Raw genomic sequence first — 24095 nt, 5'->3', positions numbered from 1 at the left:
GACTAGCCCCCACCCAATTAAATAAATACATCCAACTTGCATAAAACTGCAGGACTTATACTCTCCCTTTCTATCTCCATTCCAACTTCCAAGCTTAGCTTCCTCCACATTCCCCTCACTCTTCATTCTTTGTAAACTCCTCATAATCTCTCTAATCAAGGTGAATTAACCTCCATATCCCTTTCTTAATTTCTGTTTTACTCTTAATTATAGCATTTTGTTCATGTGTTAATTTTAATTCGTATGCATCAAACGTATGTAAGTAACCATATTATCTCTGCTGATGTAGCTTTCTGTCGGAAGTTTTCGATGATTTAAGGTTAGATTTACGGTCATATATAGGAGGAACTTTTCCTAGGAGATTAGAGATGATAGATGTATTGTATGGAGATTTTCCTTAATTTTATATTTTATTAAATTATGTTATGCTAATTCATCATTAGCATTTTGTAATAAGTTTCCAATTCTTATGTAAAAGTACATCATTACATATATCTTATGCATCAAATGTTTGTAACCACGTCACTTAAAATGTTACATGTTTTCGATTGAATCATGAAGTGTGTTTTTAGTTCGTATATAAAATATATGTTTATATCTTATGAATGGCTTTGAATTGGTTGTTTCTGATGTAAGATAAGATATACGGTCGTAGGAGGAACTTTGCCTAGGAGATTAAAGATGATAGATGTAAAATTTCCCGTTTTCTTTCTTCTAACGCGTTCCCCTATACTCTTATATGTTGTTATAGACTAATTTGTTCTATGAAAAAGTTGGTTATGACTTATGAGTGGTGTATGTGGTGTATGTGGTTATGTAATACTAATAACTGTTCTATATGATCATCTATCACTAAAATAACCTTAGGCAAACATTCTAATTAAGTAACCTAGCTTGTTGTAAAATCATGTAATTATTTATCTGATTAGTGATGATTTTTACATTAATATATATAAACATATTTGTTTTTCAGCTAGTAGATCAAACGAAATAATGAGTACAGCAGCCTCGAATAACCCTGCTAGACGAAGATCTCTTACCATGGAGAGGACGGTCTCTCCTGCTATGCAAAGGACTGGCCAATGGTATATATAATGATTCGGCCCCCTAATAAAAATTACAAGATTTTTTCTGGTAATTAGTCTGTTACATTAGCTCAATTAACTTCGGTTTATTATGATGACAGGGTATTCTCTCAAGACATTCCCACTGATATCATTGTTGAAGTTGAAGATGCTTCTTTTTCTCTTCACAAGGTACTAATGTTATATACTCATATGCCTAGCTTTTTTCGCCTTAAACAAAATATTCGAGAAAAATAAGTTCAGATCGATAAGTTCATTAAGGAGTTTTCAGGTGCAGGAGGTCTAACGATCTCACATAATGGTCTTGAGATAGACACTAATCTGATTTCCTACAGTTTCAAACAATTAATACAAATTCTTATTTACAAGTGGTGTACTACATATTGTACACAGGAATAAAAATTAACTCAAAATACTTAAAAGTTATCCTTCTGTGTAAAGTTATTTATTTTTTGGTAATAAAATTTTTCATTTTAATAAAAACTACGAAGTATTTTTTTGCAAAATCACTAATAATGTATAAAATTAATCATTTAAACCTTTGAATGTTTATCCATCAATTTTTTTTTTTAATATAAAAGTTAATAAAAACATATTAAAAGTTACAAAAAAAATTATGTAACACTTAAAAAAAACTGGATTTTGGTGTCAATAAATTTATCATATGAGCATGCAAGAACTTCTCTTTGAACAATTAATTCTCGTTGTAGAGCCACAAGCGAAAAATCAAGACAAAAGATTCCTGCACAAATTGTAGAATTAGGCTAAACAAACTAATTACTCCGTACTTAATTAGGGAGAAAGTTGCTTATGTTCATAATAGACTTAGTTACATTATCTCTGCTTTTGTCCTGTTTTAAGATCAAAATTATATTAGGTGTTAATTTATTTGACAGTGCCTATGTTTTATGTGGGATGGCAGTTCATGCTAGTTGCAAAAAGCAACTACATAAGAAGGCTAATACTGGAATCTAAGGAGTCAGATTTAGGAAGACTCGATTTGTCAAATATCCCAGGAGGATCTGAGACATTTGAGAAGGCAGCAAAGTTCTGTTACGGCGTTAACTTTGAGATAACAGTTCATAACGTAGTTGCACTTCGTTGTGCAGCAGAGTATTTGCAGATGACAGACAAGTTTTGTGAGAACAACCTTGCTAGTCGTACTGAGGATTTCTTATGTCAAGTTGCCTTGACTAACCTCTCTGGTTCTGTCATTGTTTTGAAGACATGTGAAAATCTTCTTCCTATAGCTCTTGACCTCGGTATCGTCCAGAGAAGTGTTGATGTTATCAGTACTAAGGTTTGATACAACTTCTCAATCTTACAAGTTAAATACTCATATTATTGTAGATTAATTAATTGTCTCCATTCATTTGGGTTAAGAAACTTTTTAAGGCTGTATATTTATATAATTTTAAATATACCGCGATAAATTGGATAAAGGGAGTATAAAATGTTCGAAAATGATAAAGGAAATTACTAACTACGTACTATAACTCAATTCGCGGATTACGGACCATGATGCATAGTGAGCATGGTGCACCATGTGCACCAAAAGAACACATGTGCATAAACAAAAGAACATGACACTACGACAAAAGAACATGTGATATAATGTTTCACTTTTTTGTTATAAAAAATAACATATTATTTCACTATTTACTAAAAATATAAAAATATATATCCATGTTCTTTTCACGTAACCAGATGCTCTTTTAATTAAACACTAGTGTTCTTAAGATGCACCATGCTCACTGTACATCATGGTCCACCTTCTAAATTGCGTAATATTTGGCCAGTTCGAAGTAGGGGATCGAAAGGCCAAGGGGAATCTCCAAACCTTCAAGGTTGCAAAGGGCACAAACCTTTACGACTAAATCGTTTTGCTGGGCGACTAGGTTATATATTAGTGTGGAGTAATAAAATTTAATTTAATTACATTTTCTTGAAGCCAAAAATACACCTCAACTTATAATGGTTGATAATTTAAATTAAGATCATTGTCCCGTTTGCAAACTTATTTTGATGATTCTCTTATGAACAAGAGATTGTGTGCTGCGTTATAAACTCAAGAGTCAAGACAATTATCACCAATAAAATAAAGTCAAGACAATTACATGTAAAAGGGAAATTAAAACGTGGACGGCAGGATTCGAACCTGCGCGGGCAAAGCCCACATGATTTCTAGTCATGCCCGATAACCACTCCGGCACGTCCACTTGAGATGTTCATTTTGTTTGTGTTATAGTCTTTTTACATTTACATAGAGCTCCAAGATTAAATCATAACATGTTCTTTTGTTCCGTGTTATTTCAGGCATGTAACGAGGCAACCTTCCCAAGCCGAACCCCACCAAATTGGTGGACAGACGAGTTATCGATCCTCGATGTAGCCTCCTTCCATAAAGTCATCACATCCATGAAATCACGTGGGGCCAAAACTCTGACAATATCCAGCGCGATCATCACATACGTCGAGAAGTCTCTTAGAGACTTAGTCAGAGACCATTCAGGAAACGGGATCAAATTCTCATCAAATCCTACAAACTCTGAGTTGAGAATCCGACAAGGAGAGATCCTCGAATCTATCATATCCCTCTTCCCCTCTGAGAAAACTGCATTCCCTATCAATTTCTTGTGTTCTCTTCTTAGGTGTGCAATATACCTAAAAGCATCAATAACTTGCAAGAATGAGCTTGAGAAGAGGATATCAGCTATCTTAGAGCATGTAACCCTTGATGATCTATTGGTGTTGTCCTTCACATATGATGGAGAAAGCCTTTTTGATCTTGAGAGTGTAAGGAAGGTGATTTCGGGATTCGTGACAAAGGAGAAGAGTGTGGATGTTTTCAATGGGGGAAACTTCAAGGAGGTTTGCTCTGCTTCTATGCAGAGAGTTGCTAAGACTGTGGATTCTTATCTTGGTGAGATTGCAACTTATGCTGCACTTAGCATTTCTAAGTTTAATGGAATTGCTAATCTTGTTCCTAAGGAGGCTAGGAGGAATGATGATGACCTTTATAGAGCTATTGACATCTATTTAAAGGTGAGTTTTTTTGGATTTTATAATGCCAATAAAGAACCATTTCATGTTATACATAAGTTCAGTTGAGGTCAATTCAGCTCAATTAAATTCCATCTAAAAAGAACAGGGCCTAAGTAATATAATACCCAAATGTACGGTTTATTGACCAATAGGTCTTGCACGTACGCACCCCAAACCACAATAAATTTATTTATACATCGACATGATGTTCAGCCAGTTTTGATAACTTTTAACATATTTTGATTAACTTTTTATATTATGAAATAATTTTTTATTGATAAACTTTTTAAGGGGCTTTAAGGGTACATTTATACATTATGAATGACTTTGAAGTTTGAAATGATATCTTTTATTAAAAAAAAGTACTAAAGAGTAAATAACTTTTACTTATATCTAAGTAACTTTTAAGCATTTTGAAATCGAAAATGATAAATGTCGCAACTTGCAACCTTTAAGCCGTGTCACAATGATGACATGCCATGCTTATGTGTCATGATTTAAATTGGAAACTAAAATATTTAACTTATATAACTTATTATACATGTTACAATAAAGATAGGAATAACGTAATTTTTTATTTCAAAAAATATTTGTTTCTTTTTTTATATCGACTACTTATTTACATATTTTCATAGTAAACATATTGCATTGATAGAAAAAATATGACACGTGGCCTATGTGGCGCTCATATGTACCATTTAGAATCTGACACATAAGATTGTGACCTTTATCATCACCCTTATAAAATAACTTTACTTATGTTTTACAACATTTATTCTGTATCGGGTATAATTAAAATTTTGGGTTTAATGATCTTCAAACTAGATTTTACAAACTCACTAGTGTTGTAACGACTTAGATGCAATTGTTGTTTTTACTTGTATTGCTAGATTGTTGACATGTTAATAATTATATATTTATCCTTACTCTATTTTGATTATATTTGTCAATGTTCCAAATACAGTTTCATCCAAACCTAGACGAGATCGAACGAGAGAAAGTGTGTAGCTCAATGGACCCTCTAAAATTATCGTACGATGCACGAGTACACGCCTCACAAAACAAGCGACTCCCCGTCCAAATGGTCCTACACGCCCTCTACTACGACCAACTTAAACTAAGGAGTGGAGCCAACGACGGCGGTCTACCTGACGCGGTAGCAACAAGAGGTCAATTACAAGCGGACGTCTCCTTAGCAAAGGAGAACGAGGCTTTAAAGTCGGAACTAATGAAGATGAAAATGTACATTTCGGACATTCAAAAAAGTAATAATAATAATAATAAGGCAACAACTTCTCGGACGAGCACGAGCACCGGTATGCCTAAGAAAACGACGTTCTTCTCGTCGATGTCTAAGACGTTAGGGAAGTTGAACCCCTTTAAACATGGATCTAAGGATACTTCTCATTTGGATGATGAAGTTGATCTTACTAAGCCTAGGAAAAGAAGGTTCTCCATTTCTTAAGGTGCAAGCTATATATACAAATTACATTGTGCTACACTTATATATTAAATCCTCAACAGTTAGCTAAACATTGTTTTGTTAAACCAACTATTAAAGGTGTGATGTTAAGTTCGTTATTGGTTTTGCACTGATTTTTTCCCCCATGTTAATTGGAGTGGTATAGTGTGATTTGTGTAGGAAATTTGAAACTTCTTGTGTATAGTTGGCTAAGTGATGATTTACACACGTTACTCTTTGTTCAATTTAAATTCAGTGTTTTCTTTCTAAATTACTCCGTACGTGACATTGAAATTGATAACTTGGTAAAATAGTTGACTAGTTGGTTCAATGATTTATTTGATAAAAATAATTGTTAAATGAGTTGAAGAGTTAGCATATAGAGAAAATGAAAAAATTTAAGGATATTCAATTGATCTGAGGGGATACTCAAAATAACATCTCAATTAAAATCAATTCAATTAAGCATTTTAAAAATAAATTTTATTTGAGGTGCTTGATAGAATGATAGGTTATTACCGCGCACACATATCAAAAAATAATGCCTAGCAACACTAACTAATATAGGTAATTAAGGAAGCATGATCAATTCCACAAGGTATGGGTTATACTAAAAATTATCTAATTATCTAAACTTTTTCAGATTAAATGTTGAGAATTTGGGCATTAGTTATACTAAAACAAAAAGAAAAATGTAATGGCCTATATTAATAATTAAAGGTTTAAGGTATACGTTCGGTCCACCATGCTTATACTGATTTCATAATACAACTCATTTCAATAACAGATAAATCCGATCGAGAAATTAAAGTACTTGTTAATCCTACATTCAGATCATAACACTTTCAATTTAATTTATACGAAATATATATGCGGTATTATCACTAACATAATTAGTTGTCAATTGTAATGAAGTCTCTAAGAATATCAATTCTGATTTTTATTAGCTAGATAATCAAGTAATCAACTCCATGACATTGGTCAATTACATAAATCAAACAATTAAAACCTTTTTAATTGAAATTTCTCAACTCTAATCTATAAATTCACGAACTTTAATGCACACAAATCATGGTGTAAAAACACGGCTTTGGGCATCCCCTTTCATTATCCGTAGATAAACTACTCATTCAAACTTCTTCTATTTTAATAACAAGAACTGCAACTACTTATGTTTTTTTAAATGCATCACTTTTTTTATGGGTGTTTTTTGTTTTTAAATGCATCACTTTTTTAATGGGTGTTTTTTGTTTTTAAATGCATCACTTCTATACTTGGTAATTTTCTACCAAATTTTACTATTTATTACTTGGTAATTTTCTACCAAATTTTACTATTTATACTCCCTCCGTCCCTTCATACTCACCTCACTTTCCTTGTAAAGCCGCCCATTAATATTAGCCTCGTTTCTATAAATGACACACTTTTACTAATATTATATCATTTCTCTCACTTACCATGGACTCACATATATTTCTCCTTCCTTAAAAGTACATTAAAAAATTCAACCCACCCCCACCACCACCATTTTATAGAACACGTTTTCCACTAACTATATTAAAAAAAAAATCAACTATCAACTATCACCTAATAAATTAATAAGTCAACTAAATTGCCTAAAATTATGTGTCGGTCAAACCGGGACGATTATTAAGGGACGGAGGGAGTATCTCGTTCATTAATCCTTATTCAAAGTATGTTGTTATTTCTCTCAACTCTCATAGTCCCCTTAACTATATAATTTTAAAACCATTTTTTCTCACATGCTATCACTATCATGGTCCCAATGTTGTTTTTCTTTAATGAATAAATTATATATTTGTCAACTTGCACCATTTAATAATAATTTTACACAAGGACTCATAAAACTATGTGATTATGCAAATGATGCATTTAAAAAGACGGAGGAAGTAGTACATCTATAATATTATTAAAACTCAATGGTATTTCACGGCCGGCATCCTGTCACATGTCGCCCGCCATTAGATACAAGTGATATGGCGCCAAGTTAGAGCCACATTAACATATAATAACTTGTTACAAAAACATCAATGCTTGAATCCAAATACCTCATGTTCATGAGCTAGAATTTTAAACACTCATCCAATAACACAACTTATGACATTTGAGCAAGTGAAACATATGAGTTATGTTTATTAATACCCCGTATTAAAACTTTAATGCCTACCATAATTATATATTTTAATAATTTCTTATGAAACTAAAATTTACTTAATTTTTTTTAAACAGTTTTTTTTTTTCATGTTCATTTACATTTACGTTTTTTAGCAAGACTGCTCATTTATTTCTTAGATATAAGAAAAAGGTCGAGTAATTGAAATTTAAACATAGCAACCGACTACTCCATGTTAAATTAAAATTTAGTTTACTAAGTTGTTTAACCAATTTTTATATTCAATCATCCTTACAAAAAAAATAAAAAAATTATGCGTAAAATATATATCTATCCCAAATTATAGGTAAGTATTTAAATATCAAACTACTGTACGAAGTAATTTTTTTATTTAACTCAAATTTTAACAAGATTAATTCTCAAATTACATATAATCACCCGAGACATCGCCCCGAGACAATAACTAGTTTAGAATTGAAAACATGAGTCAATGAACAAGAACAATCGATAAATAATTAAAGAAATGGAGAAGATAAGTGATCGATATCTTAAAGATGTCCATTAATGAGGAATAAACATCGATTCATGCATTATGAACACCGGATGGGAAAAAAAAAACGTAACAATAGAGTTCTAGTAAAATGATTAAATGAAGGATAAGAGAAATAAAACAAATCCATTGTAGTATTAATAAAGATAATCCGTGTTAGCATAAACATAAATTTTCCGACTACTATTCACATTAACCTAATATGTTTTTTATTTTTTTATTTTTAGGTTTGGTAGTAATTTTCGCGCTCGAAAAACGATACTTGCACTTTTTTCCGGTTTGGTCTCGTAAAACCCTAATTAATCTGGTTGTATTAATTTTTCATAGAGAAGGTATGTGCATTGTGCAATTGTGCATAGCTTAATCCGCATGCCCAGATGAATAGCCCTCTCTTAATGGGTTTAAAATATACTTCTTCCGTTTCGAAAATATCGCACCATGGTTAACTTTTACTCATCAAACCATTACTTTGTCTCTTAATATCTCAAATCGTGTGCAAGTAAAAATTATAAAAAATTAATATTTAGAAAATATATATCGATACGAATCTAAAATGACATCACATGACTAAAATTTCCTTACGTACGAACCGCAAAGAATTGTCAAAGTCGTAGGATTGTAAAAAACAAATGGTGCGATATTTTCGGAACGGAGGAAGTACATAAAACGGGCCAGTAACTCATCTAGCTTGGCTTTCATACTTGGCCAGTATTACTGGGTCGTGTTAACCCGCGTATCAACTCGAACCCGGACCAAGCCCAACTCTAAATACAGTATACTGGACCCACATGGTCACATATGGCAAATTGGCAACGTTATCATCATTTTTATTAGTCGAAGGTAACAGCAAAATTCCATAAACATCCTCCATACTTATCAGAAACTGCACTCATGCCTTCATTGGGGTCCCAACCATGCAAAACCGACCATTAAAACCCTTAATCTTTTTCTCCCCTTGCTGTCACATCAAACCCTCACAGACCAATAACGTTCCAACCCTAGAAAAGTCAATCAACAATACATCACCGCCTTAGTAACTTTATCACGAAATCCGCCCTCCCTTTTGCGTTTTCTCCAAGTAATAATAACTTATTCTTACATAACGCCGTTACTCTTCCGTTAAGTCTTCAACAATACGCCGACCTACGCCGTTAAGTCCTTTAAAATCCTCTCTCTCTCCTCTTAACTTTCTCTCTCCTCTCTGCGCATCCTTTCTCTCTCCTCTCTTTTGCGGTTTAGGGTGGATAATTCTCAGCGCCGGCACTCGTCAATTTTCCTCTTGATTTTGGTATTATTTTCCCTTTTTTGATCATCAAGTTTTCATCTTTTTTTTCGTTTTGTTTAATTAATTAGATATTTCGATGTATTAGAAATTTGCTGATGTTTTGAAAATTTTAATTGAATTAGTTATTTGTTTTTTTTGTTCATTTAATTATTAGATCTAAATAATTTAATTGTTTTTGTTGCTGTTTAATTGTATTTTTTCTGCTTTTTATTTAATCTTTGGGATTTTTTGTTAGAATTTAGGTTTATGGTTTGACTTTTGATTTATGTATATGTTGCTTGCCTAAATTTATGAATTAAGCTTGTTTTACTGGAATGTTTGCTTATGCTTGTGAGTTAATGGTGAATAGATTTTTTAAGAGGATTAATCTTAGGCTCTCGTGAGGTAGGGAGTGAGGAATATTGAAGAATCACATATGACAATTGTGTAGAATAAAATCCCTTGCAGTCTTTACCACCTGTCTTTCGAGGCGATTTGGTTCGTGGTGTTGAGGTTTTTGTGATTGGATGTGCTCATGTTAGAATTGAATTTGGGTTTGATTTGAAAGTTTTGATCTTGCCATCTTGGGAATAGTATTTTTCCTGCTGGGTGACTACAGATAACCTAAGCTTAATATAAGGGGGTTAGCTGGATAACCAAACTTGATTATGTATAGGGTTAAAACAACTATACTAGTTACGGAACTGCTATTGGGGAAAGCTACATATTAGTGTTTTGTGAGTGGGCTATCGGAATAAAATTTGACACATAATGAAAGTGTAATTCTGCTGATTTGACGTACTTTTTTTTATGCACGGATGCAGTCTATGAGTTACAATCGGTTTATAGGAGCGTAGTACATACATGAGGGAATCTATGGTATTGGCAACTCTCATTTAGAACATATTAGGTGCACGGTGCACCCTCTTACATTATCCTTCTTACATGTAAGGAGAAAATTTGAGAGGGACCACCCATGTGCATATAAATACCCGGGTGCATCTAATAATTTTCAACTCTCATTAGGTCACCGGTGCATATTCACCTAAAAAAAAGAAATTTGAAGAACTTGCTTAATATGTGGAGCTTTTTATTCTATGCGATGCGTCCTAGATGGTTGAGCTCGAGTTATTTAATAAATGATACCAAACACATACTGTATATTTTGAAAAGAAAGATTAAGAAGGTAAAAGGGAGGTTTGATATACCAACAGAAATTACAAAACTACTTCTCTAAAAAGTTTATGTTTGAAGGGTTTTGGTTTAGAAAATAGAACTCCAATTCGTACAAATGTTTAAATGAATTTGTAGTTAGCTATAACTTAACAGCTCCAATAGGAAGCTAAATAGAACCAAATTGTATCAGGGATGAGCCAAGGAAAAGTTATCTATAACTAATCTAAATCGGTACTTGATTTGGTTAAATTTTGATTAAGAATTTCATTTATAGAAATCATAGAAACATTTACTTTAATTAATGATTACGCAGTATGCTAGACTTACGCTGTTATGCATGTGTTAGGTTTTTCCATTTGACTTATCGCGAATAGGTTCTTCTTTTTCGGAGTCAATTCCTGGCTTCACATAAATTCTGTGTGTGATGAACATTTACGAATCATAGATGGGAATTTGTGTACTATTGAGATTCTTTGTGGTACTTTTTCACGCATGTGGTTCATGGTTTTGAGGATTGATAATTGGACGTATATATGTAAGGAATGATGTTTGCGGTTGGTTTAAAAATAATGAATCTTAGAGGTTTTGAGGTAGAACCTTGTGGGACATTCCTCGAAATCATACTTATCTTTTGGATGCTTTCTCTGTTCTTAATGTCTTCCTGTATACACAAGGATGGGATTTTGGACGGGATGTGCAATTTAGATCGATGAATACTTATGCTGGTCATCCTGTCTTCCCTATGATAGTATGATTGATGGCCAAATACGCTGTGAAAAAAGTAATTGAGAGGGAAAAATATGAGTTAACAAATGTTGGCATTTTCTTGAATAGATGGCTCATGAGAGAGCAATGGTTATGTTTGGATATTGGTGAGACTAAGCTTTAGTGGCCGGTTTTTGTTTGTCATGTAAGATTAGTACGGGTCTTTACTTTCTGGGCTATTATTAATTGTGCAATGCATGTGGTTTCCCCCTCCCCCTCTGTTCTTCTGATCCAATGTGATTTGCACTTGACAGGTAATGGTAAGTAGCTGATCAACAAACAAATCTATCAATTACTGGGGGATTTCAATGGGACGACAGTAATTTTCTGGCGCTGAAGTTGTGAAATTTACCTGTTCATATTGTATCATATAGGTATTGCTGATTTTTAGACATTTTTGAAGTATGTTTTCTTGACTTTTTTCAGATTAGCGTTTGAAACATGGTAGAGTCTGATTGCTAAATTATGCATAAAAGACCTCTTTTATAGTTTTTGAAACACAGGAGTAGATGTCATTTGGCCAACTTGTGGGGAGTTAATTTTGATACTCACATGTGTACTGGTAGCATGGTCCCTTTTCTGGGTTAGATTGGGGAAATATTATTGTAATGTCAATGCCTGTTCATATGTCCCATTGTTTTTGTTTGTAGAGAAGTAACTTTGATACTTACATGTGTACTGGTGGCATGGCCCTTTTTCCTGGGTTAGATCGAGGAGACATTATAGTATCAATGCCTGTTCATCTGCACTTTTGCTTCCTGCGTCTTCTCTTCTTTAACCTGTTCATTTTTGTGTGTGTAGGTAGTTCTTTTCTTTCTAGATTTTCTTATATTAAATGGACGCCAGTTCAGTTGCTCACAGGTATGTGCTAAATGGTTAATTTGTTGTCCACTTCGATTGCTGGTCTTTGTTTCTTTGTAACTTCTATGCTTTCTTCGGTGTCCTTTTAATATTGTGGCTTTTCACCATATTTTATCGTTCTAGGTTTTGATTTTGTCTTTGCCAAGCATAATGTTTGAAAGTCTGTTTCTGACAGGGCTGCCTACTTGTATATTATGGCATCTGTGATGCGCTTTTGATCTGTAAATACGAGTCAAAATTTTGTGGCCTTGGTTGCGGTGAATTTTTGGGGTTAGCGTTGTTTACAGGGATTGATCCACTAGATTCCAATGGAAGGAAAATACGCAAAGGTATTGGATAGTGGTCGTAGAGTTGTCGTTGACTTGAAGAGGAAGAGAGCTGCCAGGTTTGCTACGTATCTGGCTCGCAATGCCATTCCACAGCTCTCTACTTTGAAGTCTTCTAAGCTTGGCAAGCGAAAAAAACCTGATGTCTGCAAGGCCAAGTGCAGGAGCTGTAAACTTGCCTCTCGTAGGTCTTTGCTTCGCTATTACGCAAATTTTATGAAAAGTGGGCTGCCTAAACGGTTGATGTTTTTCCAGAATGGTGAATGGATAGATCATGAGTTTGAACTTGTTGGATTGGTGAAAGAAGATTTTGAGTATAAAGAGGGTGGTGTTGTTGAAGTGAAATTCAAGTGTTACCATCTGAGGCTTGATTTTGTGCACATGGTGCAGTTCAATTTCAAAACTTCTTTGGAGCAGCCAATTGCCTGGATTGATGAAGATGGCTGCTGTTTTTTTCCGGAAATTTACGTTGATGATCAACATGGACATTCCCTTCCGGCGATTCGGAAAAATGGGATACATGCCAGTCGAGAGATAAAGTTGCAGATTGAAATTCAAGTAAATGGGGTTGGGGATGCAAACTTAGTGGAATATTGTGGAGAATCGAGTCCTGTTGTCAAACGAATAAAAGTTGGTCAAAATGCTGAAATTGAGGATAGTTGCGATAAGGTGTCTGATGTGAGGATGAATGTAAATGTTGGGGAAAATCAACATCTCGAGAAAAATTTGGATACTGAGATTGAGAAAATGAGCTTTGATTTGGATTCTGATGCTGTGAAAGGATTATTTCTTAATGGCGTGGATTCTGCCGCTGGTCCAAATATTCTAGGAATATGTCCCAACTCAGCTGCTATGCGCCAAGGTCGATTAGAGGTTTTTTTGAAGCAGGTTGAAATAACGAAAAAGTTTCGTGGTAATGCAAATGTTTGCTATGCATGGCTTGCATCTACCAAAGAAGCGTCGTCTGGTATTATGACTTACGGACTTGGGCATTTTGGAATTAATCAAATCAAGTCCATTTATGGTGTTGGTGTTCATCTCACAGCTGCTAACTGTGCCGATGCCAGGTTATACCTTTTTTCTTCTATGTTCATTGTTTATGCGTACATTCATGTGTTCATCTTTGCATTTTCATACATAAACCGGTTCACACTTTCATGCATGTGCTCGAATTCACATACATATTTTTGCATGCACATCATTTTCTCCAAGTACCAGAAAGGGGGATGGACCTAGCTATATGTTGGCAATTGCAATTCTAAGAGGCAAAGATAAGGCCTTCTGTTTTTTAAATCAGAGTAACAACTGGTTTTGAAATTTGTCTTAAGAATTTGTAGAATAAAAATGCGATTTATAGGGTAACTGACATCTTATTCACATATGATAATTGTCCTTGAAATTTCAAGTTGGAAGTGTTAGTATGAATACTTGTGAGTGTCCGGGCCATATCGTTTCAAACATTTAATGAATAATATCCGTTGGTCATTTTGAGGGTGAGGTCTTTGAGGCAAAGTGTGTTTAGCTACTTAATGTTGCATACAAGTTGATCTTCAGAAGTGAAGCATCTATCCCATCTTCACATGTATGATCTTTTTGTGTCCTGGAAGGTCTATGACAGATTGCAGTGAGATGCAGGATAGTCATCTAGGATAACGTATTGGCCATTGTTAATAGATATGCTTGTTAAAAAATTCATATCAACTCAGTACTTCTAGTTGCTGTATAGGTAATGTAGTAAAGAATGACACTTTTTTTTGTCTGAATTACTAGCTTTACTTTGTCTTTACTATTATTCATAGCAATCAGATAGTAGATCTTTTTTAAATATAAACAACTTAAACAAGTGTGCGATTGAATATCTCGTAAATGCATTTAAAAGAGCATGGTGGTCTTTGTTTTGTAGTTCATCATTGTGCGTTGGATCTTTAATTATAGTTATTCATAAGAGCATTACCTGGTTTTGGACTTGTAGTGGAACAAGCAGTATGTAACACAATATGCTAGTCATGTCTGTGGTGTGGATTGTTTTTGGATAATAATTGGTCATAATGATTCATTTGGTTTGCTAACTGGTTGTATTATTCCTAGAAGAATAAGGTTAACTCTTTAGATAATTTATCGTCTTTCTTGAGTGGTGAAGAAAATTTGAAAAAATTGGTTGATAATTACAAATTTGAAGTCAAAGGAGCAAAAGTTTATCTCTTTTCATGTGAAATGCTTTACATTGTTCAGACTCCAAAAAGTGAAAAAGGAAAATAGAATAAAAGAAAATGAGAAATGGATACAGAATGGAATCCCACCATCTTCTCACTCCGAATACAAAAAGAGAAGAAAAGAATACGAGTTCCAAGCACTAGAATTTTGGAACAAGGCCGAGACATCAGAAACTTAAGACGCCAAGCGTCCAAGCCTCAGCATGACTGGAGAAAGATGATCAGATCACTACTAAGAGTATCAGACAACTGTGTTTGACTCTCCTTTAACAGAAGCCCCTATATTTCAATCAGAAATAAGGTCAGTTTTGCTCTTGATTAAGAGATCTAGGGTTTATTTAACCCTAGATCAAAAAACTTCCATATATTGAAGTTCCCTCCTTCCAATTGTTCTTCCAATCAGAGTTAGGAGGCGACATCTAAGGGCTTGGTTTGCGTGTTGGGCGTTCCAGCTGAGTACCACAAATTTATATGCCAAGGAACCCCGAATTGGAATGTTCAAACGCATTCAAGGATCGTAGGGGTGGGGAAGCAAATAAGGTAACACTGTAAACTCAATGTGGACCGTATAAGGTTCTTAATACGAGCATCATTCTTCTGTTCGATTCTCGAGGGTTTCCATTCTATTTGTCTTACAGTGATGTAGATCAGCTTCAAAGCTGCTGACACGGACAATTTGTAGTTCTTGGGAAGTATAAGGATTATCTTGACATCACGACATTAGTCAGGTCTCCTAGGAACTTATAGTTCTTGTTATGGCCCTAGTTCCTGGTTTTAGAAGGGAGCTGATTCCTCTGCATATGATGCTGGTTTGACCAGAGGAGTGAAAAGTGAAATGCATGTCCTGTGGGTATTACTTTATCAAGGAGGTTGCGGTCTAGACAAAAATATATTAGTAAATTATTAGCTTATTTCCAATATTATATGTAATTATACACCTTCCAAATTCTTTCTGGGTGAAATTTTAGATAGGTGTTCTCCTGATCATATTTGGTGGTATTGAAAACTCTATTAGTTTTCTGTTTACGTAAATTGTATGAGATGGATTCCAATGCATTGAAGGGTTTCTTCCCTTGCAGTAACTGCACTATCATGGTTTGTCACAACAAAGAAATTACCGTGCTTGATGATAATGCTAATCAAGCTAGGTCTGACAGTTTCTTTTACGCATGTGCCCTCCTTCAAATTATGCTTGCTTTTTTACATTGTTCTCCTTGCATTTGCTAAGATTGTTACATGCTCCTCTAATCTCTGCCCCGTCCCTCAAAATTTCATGGATTGTTGCCAGCCATTTCCTTCAAACAAATGTCAAGAGGTTTAAAAGATAGTGTCTTGTTTACAGTGCAAATTATTGTGATGTTGACGAAAATGGAGTGCGATATATGGTCCTTTGTCGTGTGATCATGGGAAATATGGAGGTAGTTCTTCCTGGATCCAAGCAATTCCACCCTAGTAGCGAGAGCTTTGACAGTGGAGTTGATGATCCTGAAAATCCACGACATTATATAGTGTGGAGCATGAATATCAATACTCATATATACCCTGAGTATGTTGTTAGTTTCAAGGTTCCTGCTAACCGTGAAGGTGAAATTTTATGCCTTAACATTCTCATTGATTTTACTCTCTCTCCCTCTCTTTCTGTCTCTCTCTATCTCTTCTTTACCGCCCATTTTTTCGTCGGCGAGAATTTCACTTTTCTTATATCTTATGGACTACTAGACTTGAGAAACTGTCATTTTGTTTTGAGATTGAATATTTTCTGTTGGGAATCCCATGATCAATCAGTATGCACCCTTCCTCTTTTTTTTTGGGTGCGTTTACAGTTGTATTATTTCTTAATTTTTACTTGAGAAATAGATGCTGAATAATAATGCAGGTCCACTTTTGAAAAATAATGGCAACCTTCTCACCGACAGTGTTAAGACTGGTCATCAAAACCTTATGGACCAATGTAAAGTGGAAGCTGCAGTTGACGTTGTAAGTTTGCTGGTTTTTTTGTGACTTGTACATATTGTCTGCTTTCTTCTTTTCTAAGTAGAAGGGCTGAGGGGAACTCTCATTTGGAGAGGTTTCATGCTGCTACAGCCTACAGTCAATTTCTTGATTAGTGTTTTTTATAGTTTAATTGCATGTGAAGAAGTTTGCGTCAGCAATTAATTCTGAAATTTATGTGTGATACAAGAGAATTGTGGTTTCTTTTTAGAGTATTGTGTATTCAGAACTTGGTAACGGATACATACAGTGATATAGTCCTGATGTTTTCCGCGCTGGTTGAAGGATATTTATGATTGAGGGATATTTAGTTATTTACCTTGCTATAGTAGTTTGTTGCCGTGTAGTACAAATGTTAGTGATCTCTAATTTAGAAATTTTTATGGTTAAATTTCGGTTATTAATCTTGTTACTATCGACTCGTTGACCACCTGGGTGAAGGCTTTTAACAATAATGTGAAATTTATAATATTTGTTTGTAATTTCGTAAGATTATTGTGGCTAAAACATGATGGAGGAAATTAAGACTCGTTGGGGGTGGTGAATACACCAGAAGTCAGTCAACCACTCAGCTAATGGAGGAATCCTTTTGTGAGATCATTACTGGGGAAGTGAAGAGTTGGATATTATGTGCCTAAAACATGATGATGTAGACTTGGATTTTAAGAGCTTGAAGAAGGCATACTTTTGAATGTGCCATTTCCAGCGGATGTAGATAGAAATTATATTATTGACTCCATATTGATTATTTCCATTCAGGGGCCAGATGAACCCATCTGGAATTTTGCAGATGATGTGTTTTTTTTACTGCAATCGGCTTTCAAAATGGGTTTTGAGAATGGAGGCAATGGGGCACAACTCTTTGTCAATTCGTCATCAGATGCCAAGAGTTGGCTAAGTATAAATGATATGTCCTGTCAGGAGTAAAGTTGCGTGTTTGAAGTAATTGTAACGTAATTTATCCATCTTGGTGGATTAAGAAAGGATGAAGGTGGTACTAGTATACTAGATACTCATGCTTTATTTGCACGAAACAGGAGTCAGTTGCTTATATCGTCTATGATTGGCGACTTATAGGAGATAGATCAGGGAAATAGTGGATTGTTGAATATGAATGATGCAGCAGGTGGAATAGTAGAAGTTCTATATAGTAATATGTGAAATATGGAATCAGTTTGAAGGAAATTTGTGGGAAGTGGATTGATATGGATTTTAGGATTCACTAGCCAGTCTTTTAATTTTCTAGATTAGCGGAAGGTTGTCGCTCTGTTATTGCTGTGTTGAAGTCTAAGTTAAGTCTACAGTTCTAGTCAAGAATGTTGTAGGAATGTGAATCCAGCAGATTAGAAGGCTTGTTAGTTTCTTTATTATGATTGGGTTGATTGCACACTTTGTTTATTGTCGTGTTGTTGTGATCTTGGTTATAGTAATCAGGAGGGTCTTCTATCGGTTGTCTGGTATTTACAATGTTTCTTAGGCAATGGAATTGCACACTTCTTTGTTTATTGGCATGTCGGTTAGTCTCCTTCCCAATACTTTAGAACTAAGCTCGAAAGCTGTCTTTCTTATTGATAGTTGGTGCAAATTTGGTTTTAGTCTTTGTTCGCTTGTTGGTTTTACTGGCAAACGGAATTCAATTATTGAATTGAATTCAACTGAATTATTTGCCGAGTGTGAGATTAGTATCCCCCCCCCCCCCCCCTGGCCTTATGACTTTGGAGCTGTTTTGACATCTCATTCCCCTGTACTTGGATTTTCGGAATCAGGAAATGAGCCAGTTTCCCGTGGTTTTAGATTGAGCTTATTACTTGTGGATTGTGTATGTTCAATTGCACACTATTAACTTACTAGATGTGGTCCTTCAATATACCTTGTTATGTGACAGTTTTTATGGATTTGTGCTTAATTTTTATTTTCTCATGCTCTTTTTAACCTTGTTTATCACCACCTACATCCAGGGAAATGATCACCCGTCATATATAACAAGTGACGGGAGCAAGGAAAGAAGTCCTAGTGTGAATTCACTTCCAAAATCCCCTTGGATGCCATTTCCTATGTTATTTGAAGTTATTTCAAAGCAAATTCCGCGAAATAAAATGAAGTTGTTGCTTGCATTTTATGAGATATTCAGGGTATGTTTTAGCTCCCGTTTCCTTTCTATCTACTTGTTTGTACTCTTACAACATGTCTGTTAGTCGGCCATAAATGGTGTCTGGGAGTGAATTTGTATGTAAATTTCTAAGGAAAATCAATATCCATTCCTATGGTAATGCTAGTTCCGTCAATATTGTCTCTTTTTCTTTATAAATTTTCATTACCATCCATTACTATTTGGGAAGTGGTATTAGGTGGAAGTGCAACTTTATGAAGAAAAACTCCAATTTTGTGACAAAATTTCATTACCATGGACATCATGATTTATTTTCTTGCCAAATGACAAAAATTTATTATCCCACAATTTATTACTGGCTACGAAACGGTCCGGTAGAGTATGTCCTCAATCTTTTGTGTTGTTTCAGAACAAGATGATTTCTCGAGAGGATTTCGTGAAGGAGTTGAGACTAATTGTTGGGGATGCTTTGTTGAGGTCTACAATAAGTGAGCTCAGCTACAAGGTAATATTTTTTTATTTGTTTTGTCAGGCTATATTAGTTTTCCCAGATTTATTTGGTTATATACACATCTATGTGGATCGTGTCCATTTTTTGGCAATTCTTTCTGTGGATGTTTTTTTAAAAAATTCTTGTTAAGGATATCTATTATGTCTAACTGTCTAAGTAGGTGGGCCATTAGTGCACCTTTGTGCATGTGCATCTGATAACTTTCGTGCTATGAGCTCAGCTCTTGGGTTTAGTGAATAAATTTCCTGTTGATTTCCTGTCAATAGTCTTATGTTCTAGCGAACCTTATTTTGAGTAAATTTTCTTAAATCAGATGTTTTGAATATAGAACTCATGGAAAGATGTTCTCCTTGTGTGTGTGTGTGTGTTGGGAAACCCCTTTAAATACTACTCCGTACATATTGAGCCATAAGAACCTGCACTAGTGATTATCAAGTCCTAAAGTTCTTTGATCAATTATTTTCAAGGAAAATGCTAACATTGCAATGCCGACTAATTAGTTTGGGTTAGGTGACATACCTCATTGTTCTGGACATATTGGCTTTATAGTTTTCTTGATATGTCTGGGTTTTAAACAATATTCAGATACTTGTTCAGTCTTTTGTTGAGATGAGTATATAACAGCATGGTTCCTCTATGCTGTTATTTTGTATTCTATAGTCATCGATCTATGGATCCCATCATTCTGACGGTGATCTTTTCTAGAATTGATCATATACTGATCATGTTGATTCGGTCTCCCTTGCTTCAGGTCGAATGTGGCTCTCCTTTGATTTTTCTTATGTTCCTTGGCTTACCATTCCACTCTTCTCTGTCCATTGTTATTTTTACTTTCACCATCCTTTTCTCTACTCGGAAGTTTTCAAACCCTAGGCTCTCCATCATTTTAGTTAATTTTGTTCAATTTCGCGGAAAAGCTTCTTCCTCCTGATTCTGTACAGGCTATGTCACTCGGACTCGGGTACGGGTGTCGGACACGGGTATGGACCCGAGTGTCGGACCCGGTAAAGTTAAAATTTCAAGACACGGGGACCCTGTCCTAATTTTAGACACGGGTACGGGGACATGGAAAAAAATTACTAGAAAAATAAATAAATTAAAGAAAAAGAAAATAACAATTAAATTTCTTTTGAAAAAAAGAATTGAAAAAGTTTTCTTAAAGTAGCCCCATGCTTTAAACAAAAAACAAAGTGAATTTTATTCCTAATTAACACATCTAGGGTTAATTAAAACTAGATTGGATATTTTCTTAAAGCAGGGGCTGACAAGCCATGTCTGACTGACCGACCAAGGATCCGGTACGGATTCCATACCCGGATCAGTGTCGTGTCGGGTCGACACGGGTATGAGCCCAAAAGAGGAGTGTCGAAGTAACACAGTGTACAGGTGTGCTGTAAGTGGTGTGGTTCTTTTTGGGACTGTTTTTATCAGTGCAGATGGAATGCAGTCCTCAGGAACGCCCTCAAATTGATTTTGATTAATTTATCATTTTGTTGCTAATTAACTCGCTCCTATGCAGGCGGCCCCAGTGAATGACAACATGATGACTGTGACCAAACAAGAAGTAGGAAGTTAAAATGGTAGCTCGTTTAGTGCGCCCCGAGTAATGCGTCGACATGAAGGTTGTGAATATGAATACTTGTTATGGGTCTTCAGGTTCATTTAGCTTTGCTTTGTGGTTTTGTTGTTTCTATTTTTTTTCTTATAGTTGAACATTGTTCATAATATAAGCAGACTTAAGTATTCTGTTTGGAGTTTATTACCAATGGAACAAGTTCATGGAACTGCAGTTTGTTTGAAATAATTTATTGATGTTATGTTTTTGGAGTTTATAAACATTGTTCATTGCTTCCTTAAACCTATTACGTTGAAACAGTTCTTAAAACACTTAAATTTATATTGCCATGTTATCAAATGAACAAGCATTTAATCGTACAATTAAGAGAATTGCGGATCAAGTTAATCGGATTCCAGCTTTTTGGAGGTCAGACAAGGATTTAATTAGCGTTTACGTAACGAAATTAATTGAATATAACTCGTCTCAGATTACCTACTGCAACGTTGAATTTTGAATTCCATACGTTTTTCCAGTCTTTGCTATGAGCAGTGTAATGTCGGCAATGTGGTACGAATGTACGATGTATCAAGATTTCAGAGATTTTTGGGTGACGAACAAATATATTTGTGGAGGCAGTTCAAATTCAATACCTACTCACCAACATTTATCTACCAACTTAATTTGGTCATTTTCGTAGGACATGTAGAGAATTAAAATTTGTGCTAATTTTTTTAATTTTTTTTTCTTTTTGCTGTAGAGAGGTATAAAGTGCAATGTGACCAATTGTGTTGACGGATTTCATCTCTGATTTTGAGTACCATTCTACCAAGACTTAACTAATTAAGCTAGTTGAAATAATAATACAGTTGTAGTTGGGTGGGGGGGGGGGGGGGGGGGGGTGGGGGGTGTGAAAACCTTTAGTGACACTTATATCTGTCACATATGATTTATGTTAGTGAACTTTTGTTCGTTCATCTTATTCAAGGAAAATAAGTGAAGTTTGTAATGGTTATTAATGTTAAGTTTATAATAAAATTTGATAAGTTCAGCTGAATTGGATAGTCAGTTAATTAATATAGATAAAATAATAATCAGTAGAATGCCTTCAATTATATTCGAATGACATTTATACTTTTGTATACGAGTAACAATTTATTTAGTGAATGTACCAAAAATAAGGAAAATAATTTTGGCTCATCAAAAGTTTAGGCCCTGTTCTTTAGAGCTGAACTGAACTGAACTGAATTGAATGCTCCTGAACTGATTGAACTGAACTTAACAGAATATTACCGAAATAAATAATAAATAATAAATAACAACTAGTTATTTAAAAAATAATAAAAAAAAAACGTTAATTAATAGCTAAAGAATAATTAATAACTAATAACTAAATAACTACTCCGTATATTAATTTGTAATTGATTAATAAATAATTATAATAAATTTTAAATATTAACATTAATAATAATTCATAATTAATAACTAATGATCCGTAATTAATTAATAAAAATAATAATAAATAATTAGTTATAAATAATAATAATAATAATAATAATAATTATTATTATTATTATTATAATATAAATATAAATAATAAGTAATATAATAATATAAATATAAATACAAGTAATAATAATAATAATACATTATTATTATTATTAAATTGAATTGAATTAAGCTGAATTAAACTGAACCAAACTGAACTGGATGCTCCTGAACTGAACTGAACTGAATGCTCCTGAACTGAACTGACAAATAAGTCCTGAAACTGAAATTAAGCCAAAAAGAAGAGGGCCTTAGTTGGCACCCTAATTGGGAGAGTACAAATTTATATCCTTAGTTCTCTTTTTGCATAGAGGTGTGCGGGTGTATCACTATAAATAATTATTTGTTCATTAAATATTGCATAGAGGTGTGCGGGTGTATCACCATAAATAATTATCTGTTCATTAAATATTGCACCATTGTTGATTTTAGTGTCTTCAACACATTACTTTGACTTTTAATATTTCAAATTATATACTACCTCCATTTCTAAATAGTTGCACCATTTTGACTTTTAGTATTATTTACTTATCTTATTTTGACGATAATTTTCTACTAATAAATAAAATAATATTATGTAAAATGTTATTGACCTCAATGTATATTTTAAAAATATCTACTTTTATTATTTTATTAATACAAATAAGTATTAATGGTTAAAGTTATGCGTTGGTAAACGTCATGGTACAACTATTTTTGAAACGGATGAAGTATATAAAGAAAAACTATGATTTGGTTGGATATTAAAAAAAACGGGGTAGATCCATAGTTTTTTGTTTATATATATATATATATATATATATATATATATATATATATATATATATATATATATATATATATATATATATATATATATATATATATATATATATATATATATAAATCTAGTTATAAGATTATGCGACAGTGGACACGATATCAAAAATGTGTGAATGAGCAACACGATACAATTAATAATGCGATGCGAGAAATGGGAAGAGTAAATTCAATCATTAAATTACTCTCGTGTGCATTTATTTATTTTTGCCTACCAAGTAGACCTGTTAAACGGGTCGGTCGGGTCGGGTTGTAAAAAATTATTTTCGGGTTCGGGTTGAATCGGGTCGGTCATTTTCGGGTTCGGGTTTACAAATGCTTGTTCAAGATCCAGAACTTTCGGGTTCGGGTCGACCCAACGGGTTGAGAGATTTTAAAACGCGCATTATATTTTCATTAATTTAGGTGATAAATATACAAAGTATTAGCAGAAATTAACAAATTTTCCTACACAAGTTTATATTTAGTCAAATTCAACTATAAAATGACGTATAAGTATAAATAAGATCATATTACACACAACAATAGTAAAAACAATGTGCTTATTATGCTTAAATTTTCTCATAATCTCATTTTTTAGTATAAATACAATGATTTTCAATCGGTCGGGTCCAAAACGGGTTCGGTCGGGTTTTGACCCATTACTTTTCGGGTTGCTCGGGCTCGGATAAAATTGGGT

General features: G+C 34.0%; 2 protein-coding genes and 1 non-coding gene across 4 annotated transcripts; 2 read left to right on the top strand and 1 right to left on the bottom strand.

Annotated features, from left to right (window-relative positions):
* Positions 1 to 5863, top strand: LOC110783962 (root phototropism protein 2). The gene is made up of 6 exons (XM_021988368.2): positions 1 to 160; positions 974 to 1085; positions 1187 to 1256; positions 2008 to 2385; positions 3402 to 4130; positions 5095 to 5863. The coding sequence occupies exons 2-6, from the start codon at positions 994 to 996 to the stop codon at positions 5593 to 5595; spliced, it is 1770 nt and encodes a 589-aa protein (XP_021844060.2). The 5' UTR covers positions 1 to 160; positions 974 to 993; the 3' UTR covers positions 5596 to 5863.
* Positions 3223 to 3304, bottom strand: TRNAS-AGA (transfer RNA serine (anticodon AGA)). Its single transcript has one exon. It is a non-coding gene; the product is annotated as a tRNA-Ser (tRNA).
* Positions 5864 to 9382: 3519 nt separating the features above from the next.
* On the top strand, positions 9383 to 21330 carry LOC110783963 (inactive poly [ADP-ribose] polymerase RCD1). 2 transcript variants are annotated; one of them, XM_021988369.2, is made up of 9 exons: positions 9383 to 9564; positions 11736 to 11855; positions 12283 to 12342; positions 12518 to 13735; positions 16224 to 16465; positions 16758 to 16858; positions 18832 to 19005; positions 19393 to 19488; positions 21014 to 21330. In XM_021988369.2, the coding sequence occupies exons 4-9, from the start codon at positions 12651 to 12653 to the stop codon at positions 21068 to 21070; spliced, it is 1755 nt and encodes a 584-aa protein (XP_021844061.2). In that variant the 5' UTR covers positions 9383 to 9564; positions 11736 to 11855; positions 12283 to 12342; positions 12518 to 12650; the 3' UTR covers positions 21071 to 21330. The 2 variants fall into 2 exon arrangements, with proteins under 2 accessions (XP_021844061.2, XP_021844062.2); XM_021988370.2 differs by lacking the exon at positions 12283 to 12342 and having other exon boundaries at positions 9403 to 9564.
* The last annotated feature ends 2765 nt before the right edge of the window (positions 21331 to 24095 follow it).

This window comes from Spinacia oleracea, chromosome 1 (assembly GCF_020520425.1).
Source record: "Spinacia oleracea cultivar Varoflay chromosome 1, BTI_SOV_V1, whole genome shotgun sequence".
Lineage (NCBI taxonomy): Eukaryota > Viridiplantae > Streptophyta > Magnoliopsida > Caryophyllales > Amaranthaceae > Spinacia > Spinacia oleracea.
Note: the sequence above shows the minus strand (reverse complement) of the source record. Positions and strands in the feature narration are given on the sequence as shown.